General features: G+C 41.4%; 1 protein-coding gene across 1 annotated transcript in view; it reads left to right on the top strand.

The window, feature by feature from the left end:
• The first annotated feature begins 11,806 nt into the window (after positions 1 to 11,806).
• DKK3 (dickkopf Wnt signaling pathway inhibitor 3) overlaps positions 11,807 to 15,150 on the top strand; it is a 29,452-nt gene continuing 26,108 nt past the window's right edge. Inside the window, exons 1-3 of the mRNA XM_075094843.1 lie at positions 11,807 to 12,166; positions 14,164 to 14,301; positions 14,811 to 14,894. Of these exons, the coding sequence (XP_074950944.1) occupies positions 11,822 to 12,166; positions 14,164 to 14,301; positions 14,811 to 14,894 (567 nt within the window). The 5' untranslated portion in view covers positions 11,807 to 11,821. The remainder of the gene's footprint in view (positions 12,167 to 14,163; positions 14,302 to 14,810; positions 14,895 to 15,150) is intronic.

Raw genomic sequence — 15,150 nt, 5'->3', positions numbered from 1 at the left:
CAGAGGGGTGTTAGAGTGGGCAAAACAAAGAAAGCTTTGAAAGAAGATGATGGTCTGTCCCTTACCCAGCCTGGCTCCTAGGTCCTAGGCAGCCCGTTTGACCACAGGAAGAAGGGTGTGACACGGAAGAATCCATAAATCATGTGGAATCTGGCCTCTACCAGATTGCATGGGATTGCCCTAAAAAGGCTTTTAACAACACTGTCAGTACAGGGGTTGTCTCCTAACCCCAAAGTAGGGCACACAAATCAACGAGCCTCAGAAACTGATATTTTCCGTAATAGACAAGGACATAACCTGTAGCCTATCTGCAGGAGGACATTCAAAGGTGCTGAAATAAGAAGTATGCTCTTGAAAGACTAACGCACTTCCAAAAGCCAGAGAAATCACATTATTCAAAAATCTAAGGGCTTCATAGCTGAAAAGAATGTGGTTTGAGTCACTGGCCCAGTAAATGATTCACTCATCCTGGGCAAACCCACAATGCAGGTGAGTCCTTCCTTGCACTGCCTCTGTCTACTTGTCTCACATCCACTCTGCACCTGTTGTGGCATCTAGAAAGTTACCATGACTCGTTTTGCTGCAGGCTGACAACCATGTTGGTTATTTTAAAATATCACTGATAGTTGTACGTCTGCGTTCAAATCAGTTATTGGTTGCCTGGCTCTGTCGGACACATCATTAATGATCCCTCGGTTCCCCAGATTCTGTCTTTGTTACTTTGCACAAATGATAATTTCTTTTATCCGTTCATTCACTTTGGGCAAATTATGGGTGTTTCTTCCTCTCTTGCATAGGACCATATTAAAGTGGCCATTGTTAACGCTTTTGAGAAGTTCTTGATTAATTTTAGTTGAAATCAGTAAAGCCTCTTCTTTCAATAATGGCTCTCTTTCCACAGCTTGTACTTTTAATTCCAGCTGTCCCCTATGACTAATGAACATATTGCTCTTCTACAGGCATTGTGATTTTATTGTTTTTTTTCTTTCTTTAAAGCTTAGTCACTTCATTTGTCTTTTTTAATGCTTTCTGGCAGCCTGTTTCTAAATGATAATTTTGGTGATACGATGTAAACTTCTTCCAACTATTCTTCCACTTCCTGTCGTTGCACAGTGTAAAATGAGCAACAGGAATATATCTTCAGGGATTGCAGCTTCCTGGCACGTTATATTTTTATAGCTTTCAGACTAAGTGCAAAAGCTAAATGCTTGTCAATAATGCTCTTTAACAGTTGGTGACCCTCTTCAGCTGTTGCTGTGCAGCCACACATCTACTGGTACCATTTACGGCACCTGGCAACAATGGCAAATCACTCCTCCATTAGAACTGCTTTGGCATCACCGCTCTGCCACTCCTTCCAGCTGCAGCGTTGCACTGTTTGCTGTTTGTAAAGCATCTCCTTTTAGCGCTTATTTGTAGTTTCTGATGATCAGTTTTAACAGTGCTTTATAGACAATGACAACCTACATGTTTTGGGAGGTCTTGCCCCGTTTGTTTTCATGGTATCACTTGCTGTTCTTGCGGCAATGCAGCAATTCTTGTTGCCATTGCTATCCATATGCCACTTTACCTCTCCTTTGGGTCATTAGTTATGTTAATGTCACCTAGCTTTTATTTTGTATGGGGATGGGACTCGTGTTCATAAAATGTGACCACAAAAATTTATTTGCATTCCACAGCACATTACCACTCTGGCCCACTCACACGTTAAGTACTTGAAAATAACTTTCAAAACAAAGTACTTGCTGTAATTTTCATTGTTTGGTCATTGCCTTTGTTCCAAGATCCTTTCTGATTCTTAAATAACATAGGATTCAGGCCTCCATCAAAAGTAGAATCCTCCCTCATATTGAAGTACGCAGAAGTATTAGATTTTTTAAAAATCATGATGCTTATTAAAACCTTTCCATGTAGATGACCCAATCCCAATTCTGTTACTTTACTAGGTTTATGTTTTATTATGTAAACAGTAAAAATTTAGTTTCGAAATCTGCAAGAGATATTACAGTCCATTACTTTAAATTTTAAAATATCCTGGATTAAAAACTGTTTTAAAATATTTTTGTGTGCATAATAATTTTGTATTAAAGCTAATTAATTATAAGAGCCACAATAGATTGCAGATTATGTGGATTTACAGAAGGATATGCAACAATATTTTTTTCAAATTATATTCCATATAGATTATCAACTTTGCCCTTCATATTTCAATAGGAATTCAAGTAAGTGTCTTGCCAGAAGAATATTGAGAAAAAAGCTAGAAAATAGCAGCCGAATACGCAGTCAGACAGCATGCTGTTTTGCGTTCTTTTATCTTATCTCAGAAAGTACATCTCAGAATATTTATGAGAGTATTGCCAGCTCTTGCAATTATTTGTTGCTGTTTTTGCAAGGCGGTTGGTGCCAGTAATGCCACTGATGCCTTCTCCCAAATGTCACTTTTTAGTGGGATCTCACTCTGATGATGATCTCATGCCCACGCTTGGGCATGAGCAGCAACTGAAATGCTGCAGCGGAGAGGCAGACCTTTCCAGCACAGCAGGCAAGTGGAGGGTGCGGTAGGAGATGCAGGGAGGGACACGGGGAGGGTGTCTCCCAAATCTTAATGGTCTGTAAAAAGGGGCTACCAGGGTCCACCACCTTTTCCTTTCCCTATGCCCTTCCTGTGTCCTAAAATGTAAGTGAGAACTTGAGTCACCAGTGATCATTTCTCATCAGAAAAGGAAAATTGCAAGAGAAATTGAGTGAACTGGTTTCCACAGAGGAATCTCTGTTCTCTTGGCTTCAACCACAACCTTGAGAAGCAGATGACATGAGGAAATAGTGTGCTAAAGAAAAAAAACATACCCATGAAAAAGATGGATTATATAATGATTCATAAACCCAAGTAAGGCAAAATGGAGGGAGCACCTATTTTTTCTTCATGGAAGACATTTCTTTGCTCTGAATCATTCAATGGCTTTCTCTTGCATGCTTTAACAAGGACCATATGCAAGTTAAATACCAGTGTATCAATGACTTTGTACTTGCACCAGCGACTTGGAAGATACAGAGTCAGCTGAGAATACCAGCTAGTCCTAGTCTGAGCAAATGGATTAAAGCATCTTAAATTTATGATTTTTAAAAGTCAGACCTTTCCAAATGAATGATTCTTCTGTTTTTGTAGCCTCAGGGAAGCAGCCAGCTGTGAATGGCTAACCTTTTTTGTGGGATTTCTGTTCTTTTCTATTTAATACACAAACTTATTCACCATAACAACCACTTAAAACTGTGTGGCACAAAACAGTAAAAAAACCCGTAAACCTCAGCAATACCCATCTTTGAAGGAATACTAATTCAAGCAAACTTCAATTCCATAATGGAAAGATGTACAAAATACCATGATTAGAATGGCAGGCAATTTTAAAACTGGAAATATTGGAGCTGTTCCTCTTACATGGATATAAATAATGATAAATCTGCTAAAATATGTGAGCTTAAAGTACACTGCCCAATTTTAGCTTAAATTCTGTTCTGTCTTTTGTGAAATAAATAAATCTTAATGCCCTGTGATGTTAGATACACAGGTACAGGGGAAATACATTCATAAGATATATTTAGAATAGGGAATGGAAAATCAGAATATAGAAATAATTTCTTAGAAGGTTTTATCACACTGTTTGCATTTTTCTTTATTTTGAAATGACAATGACATTAAACCAAGTTTTGACTACGTACTAAACCAGAAAAGTTGAATAATGATGTTCACTTGTAATGTAATATTTAAGGATAGTGGAAATCTGGTAGAGGAAGGCTATATATGTTACAGACAACAAATTATCTTGTTAGGTCTTAACCAATTATACCTGATGTTTTGATGATGTTTTAATATGCAGTTTTGCATTTCTGCTGACTTCATAAATGTTGAAGATATGTGGCTAAACACCATCTAGAATAATATTGACTTAACTTCACTAAATCTACAAGAGGGAAGATTGGATTGCTTGTATGATTAGGCAAATCCTTAGACAACCTACTGCTAGTGAGTCATCTATGAAATTGTTGCTGCCAAGCTGTGAACTTCACGTGTATTTTGTCATTGGTTACTTGCTTATCGTTTTGAGAAAGGCTTGAGGAATAAACAGTTGTATGACCTTTGGGGGATTTCTTGAATGCCTAAAATCTGGAAAGATCAAAGTGGATGGTTGATACATGATCTGTAAAGTTTTCCTAACACAACTATTATCTTTGGGAGTTTTGGTAGCAGCAAGTGCAATTTATAGCACAGGAGAAGAGAAAACCGGCCAACATACGACACGCATTCTTGGCCAAGGGATGAAAAAATTGTTATCCACATACACCACCAAAGCACTATTACACATTAGATTCCCTATGTTTAGTTTAAAAAACAGGCAAGCAGACAATTTTTTCCTCAGAATAAATGTCTCTTTTTGTGTATTATGTGTATGATAAAAGCTCTCCATTTCTTACTGTGCATTTGGTTCTTTCTTCTCCTATGTCCTTTATTCCATGCAAGCACATCTTCTTTTTTCATTCTCCTTTAAACTACCTTCAGGTTTCCCTTCTCCCCATCATTTGCTTTCTGAACTAGCTTTTCTGTTTCCTTGCTAAAGCTTCACTGTTTTGTCTGTGTGACTTTCATACAATCACTCCCAAGCACTTTTTCTCTGCAGCATTTCCTTCATACTGCTTCTTTTTTCCCATTTCCCAAGCCAGTCTTCTTACTATCACTTCAAAAAAAACCCATACTGTTCCAGGGGTTATCTTTGCAATTCTCCTTGTATGAATTCTTGTCTACCTTACTTCACCGCATTCCACCTCTTACTATATTTTGTTCCCTCTTGCAGGCACCTTCTTTATGAGTTGCTGTTAGCCCAATTTCACAGCAGCTCTTTGCCAATTTCTTGATTCTTTTGTCCCAGCTCTCTTATATACATGCCATGTTTGCCTATAGTACAATGTCAAGAAGCAGAATAGGGGAACTGGAGCTAGGAAATGAGATCTGTACCAAGACTTAGGTCATACCTAACATCATGTTACGAAGTGCTGAAGCTAATGGCACTGGTCATGAAGTAATGCCATGGAACAGAGTAAAAATATTGACTCTAGGGTGGCTTCTCTCTACACATATCACCTCTAAGCAAAAGGGGAGCTGCTTCCCTATGTTATCCAGGCAATATGCCTCAACAATGGCCTGGAAGGATCCCCTCTGATAAAGAGAGAATGGCTTAATATTTGCTGATACCCAATGCTCTTGCTTTTTGAAGCTGGTGTCAACAAAGATATCAACTATCTATCTACTACAAACTGAGTGGAGACATTGATTCATTTCATATGAATCACTAAAAACTTTCAACCATTACTTACTGATCTTAAATACACTCTTAAAAAGATCAGGAGATAGAGGTTCCGCATTTTGCTCCCAATTTTCTTAACCATGAAGTCTTAAAACCATGAAACACTATGACAGTCCTCCTTAGTGTCTGTAGCTATGGACTGTCAGTTGACACTCTCCCGCCTGCCCAAGCAAAACATATGTGCACGCTTCCGTAGAAAGAGTTTACATTTTCATTTATCAGACAATATTGCAGTTCCTGGATAGTTAGAATAATTTGGCATGCAGAAGTTTTAAAGTGTAATTTGACTGTATGAATGCACATGGACAATACATTTGTGCAGCAAAAGTATTTCCATCCACTGCCATTGACTTATTTATTACAAATAGAAATAAATACTTTCTTATAACTTTCAGAGTCTTGTTGCCACAGATCATTATTTTTAAATTGACCCAATGGCTTGGAGTGGCATTTAAAGTGTCTAGGGCATACTAGAATACAGGCCTTTGCCTATGCACTTAATTTGCGCTTGTAATTGTAGAAGAAAGTCCTTACCAGGCTTTGCAGTTTGAGTAACTCAAAGTAAATTCAATATGCTTTACTTCCGTGGTCTGGAAAGCAGACAAAGTTTAGAGGCTTCATCTGGTCTTTTGTTGTCAAAGCTCTAATAAAGACGGGTAAGTGACTCACTGCTCCATCTGTTCTGGTCATGGGTAACTGAGATGTCACATGGCACACTAAAAAAAATAGGCATTGCTGGTTAGTTAGGTCTTCACCAGTTAAAACATGGAGTACCTCAAAAGGAAAATACAGTCCACAAAGTGATAAAAATGAGATCAAAGCATGTTCATATTTCAAATGCATAGCTGTTATCTTACTAAATAACGTACCATTAAAACCTAACAATATTTGTATTTGCATAATTCTGTTTTTCCTGAGTAAAGTACAGCTGCCACATGATGACTGTGTTCCAATGACTGTCAAGGGTTTACTGTGTGCTGATGGGTTAATATGTCATAAATCCTTGGCATGTGCTAATCTAACTTCCAGAAAATCTTAAGATCATCCATGAGAAGGCCAAAAGGAGATAATAGGACTCCACTCTAAACTCTGCAGTTGTGAAAATAAAACTAATAAAAGTCCACTTCTTCTTTAAGAAAATAAAATTAAGCAAACCTCAAATTTCTTAAATCTATTAAATAAAGGCCCACAAGGTGTTCACCCACACCTGAAAGTTACTCTGGTTCTGACAAGGCACAAAGTTAAATACAATAACTGTTATAATCAAATCTGTGTGTGGTACTCTTGCATTTTTTAAAGAAGGTCTTATTACTTTGTGATTTAATCAACTTACAGAGCAAGTTAAATTGAACTAGAATGAGGCACAGTTACTCCCAAAATGTATTAAATTAGGAATTTTTCAGGACCTGTAATTTCAAGAAAAGTCTGTCTGTTGATGTTCCTCTCATTGCAGTCAGGTTTCTCCCAAACTTATGTTAGCATTTCTGTGTCATTAACACCTGTTTACTTGAGCAAGACCTGAGAAAACAATGATCATTAAATGATTCTGCTCTAATTTCTTTGAAATCCCCAATTCTTTCTGAACCTTTCCTAAAGCTCCTAGATCTCAGATTAAGCTTAAAAATTTTATATATATTTAGTATCTAAAAATGGTCTGAAAGTTAAACACTTAGCTGACCCAACAAAAAAACTTAAACCAAAAATACTTACAGTTATTCAGTCATGACATTTACAAGTTTCCATACAGTAAAACCTCATGTGAGTAGAAAAATATTTTTACTACAACTCAGAGCTTTGTAAGTCCAAGCAATCTGATTAAACAAATGACCAGTAAAAAGATCAGACAATCAATACTGTTATCACATCTTGATCTGCCTGGAAAGTGTCTCTCCCATGAAAAAACCCTAACTAGTACTGTATCAATAAAGCAACCAGTTTCACTGGGGAATTAAACTTACTGCTGACATGCTAAACAATTTTTTTGAAGACTGCAGTCTTCAAATCTATACAATATCTATGATATCTACAATATCTACAATATATAAATTCATTGTAGGCCATAAGCATTCAGTTTGTCATTTGTTGTTATTCCACTTTGTCAGTTAGCTGCACTGAGCTTGATTTGCCTTTGGCTGCTGTTACACCTGGCCTTTCAAGCTGCTGCTAGCAGGGACTCATTGGCATGACACAGTCTCCCACAGGATGCCAGCTATGATCCCCCACTGACCACCCGCCACTGAACTAACTGGCCAGCTTTCCTGTGAGCCTCATATCAAAATCATCATGGGCCAAAAGCCACAAATGGGTACTTTGGTGTAGGTGTCCTGCATACCTGGGGAGTAAGGGAAAGGAGCACCGCAGAGAGTAAGGGAAATTCACTCTGCAGGTGGCGGGGTCAGCCCAGCAGCAGGGCCATCCCTCAGCAGTGTCAGCCTCAGCAGCCCTCCCGGCCTGACTCCAGCCATGTGGTACAGCCTCTGCGGGGAAATGCAGATGAACAGCCGAGACACACATGGCTTAAAATGGTAGAAACTGCAAAACTCACTGGTGTTAATTCCCTCTCTTAACTCTGCTCCCCTTCTCTCATGCTCTCCTTTCCCCTTCTGCAGGGAATTTAGGCTGTTTCTGGAATTTTTGCCTGCTGGCATAGATTTTGTCTTTGTTGTAGACATGTTTGATGTTGTTTTTACTTGCATACATCAGAAGGGTGCTATAGGTTGTACATTAGCCAGACATCTTGCTATTCTCTTTTTTCTGCAGCTAACTAATTGATTGATTGTTCGCAGTACAAATGTTGGAAGGGGAAAAGAATGTTATTAATTAATTGGTAAATGAACATGCAAAATAACAGATGTTTGAAACACAGAAAACAGAATATAATATACTGCCTTTAACTGAATAAACGATGTGTGGGAAAAAATAAATCAAACACGCACAACTCCCTGCCCTGCTGCTTTCAGGAACATGGTCTTTTGTCTCAAAACTCATCCAACCAGAAGGTGGTTTCTACTCTCCAGAATCACTGATTCAGACGATGTCTGCCTTTGACAAGAGTGCATTCACCATGACGGGGGGCCATTTTTGCCTCAAATCCACCTTAAGCATCCTGTATTGAGGCTGACTTAAGTCTTACAAATTCTTTTTATGTAATACTTCTGGATAAGCTTTTCCAACTAAAATTATTCCAGTTTATTATGTCCTTTCTAAATTAATAACTTAATGTCTAAGAACCAATTATATCTTGACAAAAAGATTGTATGTGGTTTTGTGCAATGTAGGTTTTTTGTGTAATATATGTGTTCAGGAAGAGATGCTTTTAGCTGTGTTATTTTGTCTTAGAAAAATATCAGCTCTCTGGGCTGCACCTCAGCTATGAGAATTTGTTATAGTCAAAACATATTCTCTGAGATCTTTTACCTAACCTAATTTTAAACAAGACTTTGCACAAGTCCAACATAACATACTATTTATAGTTAATCCTATGTCCTCAGAAGCACACTTTTAAACAGAAGCAGTATTTTCAATACAGGTGTGGCTTTCTTCCCGCTGTAAAAATGCAGTAGAGATAACCTGATTACAGGCTCTGTTACATTAAATACAGATGAATTTTTATCTTTTTGGATTTTTTGTGGTTGTCACTGTTGCTTTAATTGTACAAGGTAAAAATGGTAGAACAAATGACCAGAAGAGGTGATCAATATCACAAGCTCCTTCTGATACTCAGCAATTCTGTTTAAAGACAGTGTAAGTCCCTCTGAAATTATGGGAATTTTTCCACTAACCTCAGTGGGAGATAATCTAGGTTTAACATTTTCAGTGTAAGTAATTAAAGTACCTGAGGCATTGATCTAGGTTGTATGTCAATATAATTATACAAGCGTAGCTATTTTCTGTGCTATTGTACACATAGCTATAAAGGTATCATTTTCTACATAGGCATTCAAAATCTGATCAAAGAAAAAATAAACCCGTAACAGCTCTCATGTTAGCTGCATGCTTTGTTATGACTTAACTGTAAATCAAAAAAATACCCAGTACTAGAATAGAAGTACAGACTTGAGGGCTTATAGTAATGCAGTCATATTAGAACAAATGTGCACCAGAAAAATTTTCCATGTAGAGAATAGTCACTCTGGACTGAGCCAAGAAGGAAGGTGAAGATTAATCATTACAAGCTCTAAGTTTTAGGGGCACTAACATCTATGACAATCTTCCCCGCTTAGTTTGCAATGCCCCTATACCCAGCAGATCAAGTGGGGAAAATCTCCTAGCTCCAGATGCAGGGAAGCACCCAATCATGCTGGGAATCACGTCAGGCTGCTAGCATAGCATCATGCCCTAAGATATGTACCTGCCTTTCACTAAGGCTAATGAGCTCAGGAACAACATGGGTCACTGTGAACTAGACCTGGTTTGTGTCTTGCTGACTCAACACAAGCAAGGCACACCACCCCTGTGGCCATGGCTTTCCTTACAGACACACTGTTGCAGGTGCAGGGGACTTCAGCAGCGCCAGGGCAAAGCGTGCATCTAAGCAGACGCTCTAGGGTGCTGCAGGTTGAGCTTAGAAGATGAAATTTGGCTCAACTGGCTATAATCATAGTGAGTGTAAAGCCTTTGTGAGCACAGGGACATTATTATGACGTAAACCAAGGTGACAGCAGAAAACCAGAAGAGCTATTCTGCACTGACTTCAGGTACAGATCTTCCATTCTGGGATACAAGTGCACCCTCACCACTTGGCTCAATCCCCGTCCAAAGAAATCTTACTTCAAGGAGCTAGGAAAACTGAGTTCAAGTCCGTGAAAACAGTCAGAGTAACTGGGATTGCGTTGTAAGCTTACTCCACAGTACTTTTCCATATTAACAGATGAATGTAGTCTTAATTCACTGCAACAATACTGAATAAAGCATATGCTGCAGCCTCTTGTTAATTGGTCAAGCAATGCATGACTTTATGTCCTGTCAGCCCTGTCAATGCCAGGGTTGTGTTTTTTTAAACCACATTCATCAAAGGCAGCACGGAAAGGTCTTGCCTGCAAGCCAGGGCTTGAGACAGAGGCTTTCATCTCACTGCAAGAAAGGGAGAGTTTCGCTCTTGAGACACACCTCTTCTAAAGTATTTAACACTTCCATATGTTTAGATTGTTTCGAAAATGGGTTTGAGGCCCAAATTTACAAAGGTATTACAAAAAAATATTGGTTTTTATTCCACTTCCTTGGGACTCCAATGACTAAATACCTTTGGGAATTTGGTCCTCAGGTCTTTTAAAAAAATGTTTTCATTGTGTTTGATCTAACCTTCAGTTCCTCCTGAAAGCTAGGAAAATTAAAATTCTAAATGTTTCTTAAGTGCCACCTGTACATTGTCAATGGCAATATTATTAAGCTTATTAGCGACAGTGGATGAACTGGAAACCTAACCATAAAGACAGGGGTGGAAAAGAGGATCATGTTGTCTAAACATTTCTCTGCCAGTACGGGATTGTTTCACATGCCGTGTTTCCTGCAATGTGATGGAACATAGTTAAACTATTAATTCATTCCAGTTAATTCCCAATATATTTAATTTGTGTAGTCCAAGAGGTTTACTTTAAAAAAAAAAATCAAACTACATACCAATAAACTAAGATTTACAGTGTGTCCAGAATGAAACCTTCTGTGGCACTGAACAGAAGTATGATGTGCTGTGGCTGGGAGATTGAGGGAGGGGTTTCCCTCTGGGGACACAGCGGCCTTCCCATCTCTGCTCGTCTCTGCTACATTCTGCTAGTTTTCAGAGCTGAGTGAAGCTGCCTTAGGCTGCCAATAACACTGGATTTTATATTAGCGATTATTGTAATAATGCAGTTGCAGGAAATTTTCAGGACTGCAGAAATACATGACCCACTATTACTTCTCACCCAGGCTCCAAAATAAAATGAGAGGTATAGGTCAGTTGTCTCTTGGCACACCAGTGTTGCCCTGGAGCAGTGAGCCAGAGCATGAGCAGCAAAAACTGCCCATGAAAATTCTTGGGTGCAGCCCGAAGAGGAAAGACAACGTGGAAATTGGGGAAGATGCACACAGATGCAAGCTGATGATGATGCTGTCTGAGATTTCTGAGAAAAAAGTTTGAAAGGAAACAGGGAGAGTGGAGTGCTGGCCAGCCAGACGCAGGGCGTGACCCCTCCCAGAGACCTAGCTGATCCTCGGAGCTGAAAACCTCTTTTGAAAAGCTCCGCTGAACACCGGAAAGCGAAACGCATAATGGAGATGTCAGGCAGCTCCCACCATCCTCTTCTCATTAAACCTGTTCAAAAAAATCAACAGAAGGAAGGTCTCGGGTCTGAAGGGGAAACTCACACTGCTCCTTTCCCTCAGCATCTCTCACCCCGCCTCCCTCACCCTCTCTCCCCTCCGTCCTCCCCGCTCCCCCCGAGGCTTTCTCTCTCCTGGGGGGCTGCGGGGGCCGGGCCAGGCCGATGTGGGCCGGCGCTGCGTGGTGGGCGGGGGGCTGCGGGGCCGGGCCGGCGCTGCGGAGCCGCCCGCTCGCGCTCCAGCTCCCGCTCCACCCCAACCCACCTCCGCGCCGCCAGCCCGCACCGTTGAGGGGCAGCGGCGGGAGCGGCGCCACCGGGATGCGGCGCGGAGCGGGAGCGGGGCCGCGGCGGCGATGGCTGCTGCTGGCGGCCCTGCTGGGGGTTCTGTGCTGCGCCACGGCGGGGGACGGCGGGCGGCGGCGGGCGGCCAGCCTGGGCGAGATGCTGCGGGAGGTGGAGGCGCTTATGGAGGACACGCAACACAAGCTGCGCAACGCGGTGCAGGAGGTGAGGGGGCGGCGGGGGGCACCCCGCGGGGTGGGGGGGGGGGCCCTTCCCGCCTCGCCCCCCGGGTCAGGGCGGGCCGGGACGCAGCGCACCTGCGGGCAGCGAGCCTCTCACCCGCGCTCGTCGATTCCTGTCAGCGGCCGCCCCCCCTCAGCAGGGCCGGGCCGATGCGGGCGACAAAGAAAGCCGGCGGCCGGCCCTGCCCGCGACCCCCCATGAGGGGCCGCTGCCCGGGGGAGCGCGAAACCCCCTTCGAGCGCCATACGGCCGCCCGGTGCCGCCGCCCTCCTCGGCGGGGAGGCGGGCGGGGAGGGGGCGCCGGCTGCCGCGGGCGGTCGCTCCTCCGTTTCGTCCCACCGGCAGGCTTTCCCGCCCCGCTCCTCGCATCGCCCCCGCCACCTCCGCGCCGTTCGGCTGCCGGGCGTCCCCGCGGCTCGCCGTGTGTCTGTCTGCCTGCCTGCCTGGCTGTATTGCGGCGCTTGGGGGGGAGCGTTGGAAGGCCACCCTCTTGCAGCAATGCAGGCGGATAGTGAGGCGAAAATGCAGGCAAATAGTCCGTCTGCATCCTGAAGTGAGACAATAACAGTACGTGGCAAGGGGAGGGGTGAAGACACAAAAGGTTATCCCAAACCGGGATTCGAAGGTGTAAGACAGTCCTGAAAACACGTGTGGATAAGTGACTTGCCTCTGATGTAATTCCGTGCCTTGAGCTCAAATTCCTTGCCCGGAATCTCACAGGACCTGTTTCAAATCCGGGAACTGGGTCAAGACCCTGAGCCATTGTCTCATATCGCTATCAAAAGACCTCGATCCTGCGTTCCCCTTACTTCTGCGCTTTTCCCCCCCCCTCCGTGTTAAGAATCTTCCTTCCAAGTTCTCTTCTCCTCTCATTCAAAAATACACAGCCCACAAAATATTTTTACTGACAACCCATTGGGGAAACAGACCTTTGTTTACTATAATTAGATAATTTTAGAACTTTTGCTGCCATGTAGACAGTTGCTGAAACCTACCTCTGTCATCCACTTTGTTTAGACTGCAAACCCATTGAGACAACCTGTTTGGTTTTTTTTAAGTATTCTTTATAATGCTGAAAATATGATTAGTTGTAAATAAGGATGTAGTCAAAATTTCTGCATGTTTTACTCTTCCTGTAGTCAGTTCTGGACAAGGGAATGGTCTGTATACAGCACAAAATGTAGATTGTCTGAGGTGTGTCAGTAGATAAATTCTTTACACTTAAAAAGGTTTGCAGCTGTTGTTTAAAATAAACAGACACACCAGAAAGAGAATTTTTTTCTTGGGAAAAATTCTGTTGGTCAGCCTGGATGAACTTGTGGCCTCCTAGCTTTGTTATAGCAGTTGCAAATGACAAGTGACAACTTATTCAGAGTTCGTGTTGTTTACAAGGCTCATGCCCTTTTGCTGAGCTTACTCTGTTTTCTGATTCAGAGAGGACTCACTCTTTTTCTGTGTTGAGTCTTCATCTGGCAGACAAAGACAGTAGGAACTGAAATAGAGAGTGAAATTCTGGATATGTGGACCCTGCTTTATAGGACTGTTTCTGTTGACTTCAAGGGGCTTTGGCCATGTCTTTCCGTCCTGCCAGAAACTTTCTCTTCTTTGGCAGATGGGGAAGTCTGTCTTAAGTGTTTAGTGGTTTTCTGGAAAAAAAAAAGAAAGCTGGGCTCTTGGCTGGCATCAGCCAGTGCAGATACCAAATTGTCACTAGTTTTCACACACTTTCCCCACAGGGACTGACTTTGGCTTAAATAGTCCAGAGCTCACGGGTTTAGCTCTTCACTGTTTCTAGTCCATTGAAAGAGCTGCTGTGGTCACTGTCTGAAACAGCTGAATAAGCATTCCCATACAGGGGGGGTCTGTACTAATAGCACCACATAATTAAACGGCATTACTGAGGGCTGCACAAGAAGTGTTGCTTGTTCTCTTTTGTGTAATTGTTGCTAATTTTCAGTTGGTTTATTTAAATTTGGCAGATGGAAGCTGAAGAGGAAGGGGCAAAAAAACTGTCGGAAGTAAACTTTGAAAACTTACCTCCCAACTACCATAATGAGTCCAACACGAAAACCAGGATTGGTAATAAAACTGTTCAGACTCATCAAGAAATTGATAAGGTATGAGAAAACATATGTAGCGAGCTGCTGGTTCTTACACAACCTTTTATTAAAAAATAAAAACAATTTTGCACATTTTGGGAGAAACAAGGTAGTTCGCAGCGTAAACTTTCCTGATGGTAATTACTTCGGGGTTTTATTGTATGTTATTTCCTTGCCTAATCACTGTGTAGGGGCATTTCTCAGGAAAGGTTAATGTGAAATAATAATTTATTTTTTAGAAAGTGCCTGCTAAAGACAGAACACAGGTACAGCTATTACGTGGGTCATAAAAGAATGACCATCTCCTGCTCAGTTAGCTTCATTACAGTGACATTTTAAACAGATAAGGAGGTAGCCTTGTCATCTACTTTTTCCCCCCAGGTTAGGATTTTATATGAGTGACAGCAATTTGGGAAAAAAAGGAGAGGGCTGGTGTGGGTTAATTATTGCAGAGTGTAGGACTGAGAGTAACAAAAGACTTATTAAAAAATATAGTTTGATATTTTGTTCTTCTTTTGCCATATCAGATTACGGATAACAAAACTGGATCAACAGTTTTTTCTGAGACAGTTATTACATCTATAAAAGATGGAGAAAACAAAAGAAATCATGTAAGTGAGCTAATTTTTTACTTTTGAAAATTAAATACGTCGGGTCCATCATTCAGGAGAAGGTTATATAGTTCACCTAGCAAATTTAATTATTTAAAACACACAAAGCCATTAGGGGTAAGTGGTCAAAAATGATTTTGATTTTGTTTTTTAATTAATTTAACTTAGGAATATTTTATTATGATTTGGCAGCAGTATTTCAATGTTGTGGTTAACTGAGGTGCTTGATCTGAATATTCAATTTGTCTGTCAAATA

The sequence above is a fragment of the Phalacrocorax aristotelis genome, chromosome 5, assembly GCF_949628215.1.
Source record: "Phalacrocorax aristotelis chromosome 5, bGulAri2.1, whole genome shotgun sequence".
Lineage (NCBI taxonomy): Eukaryota > Metazoa > Chordata > Aves > Suliformes > Phalacrocoracidae > Phalacrocorax > Phalacrocorax aristotelis.
The sequence above is the reverse complement of the archived record's forward strand: the minus strand, read 5'-3'. Positions and strand labels throughout refer to the sequence as shown.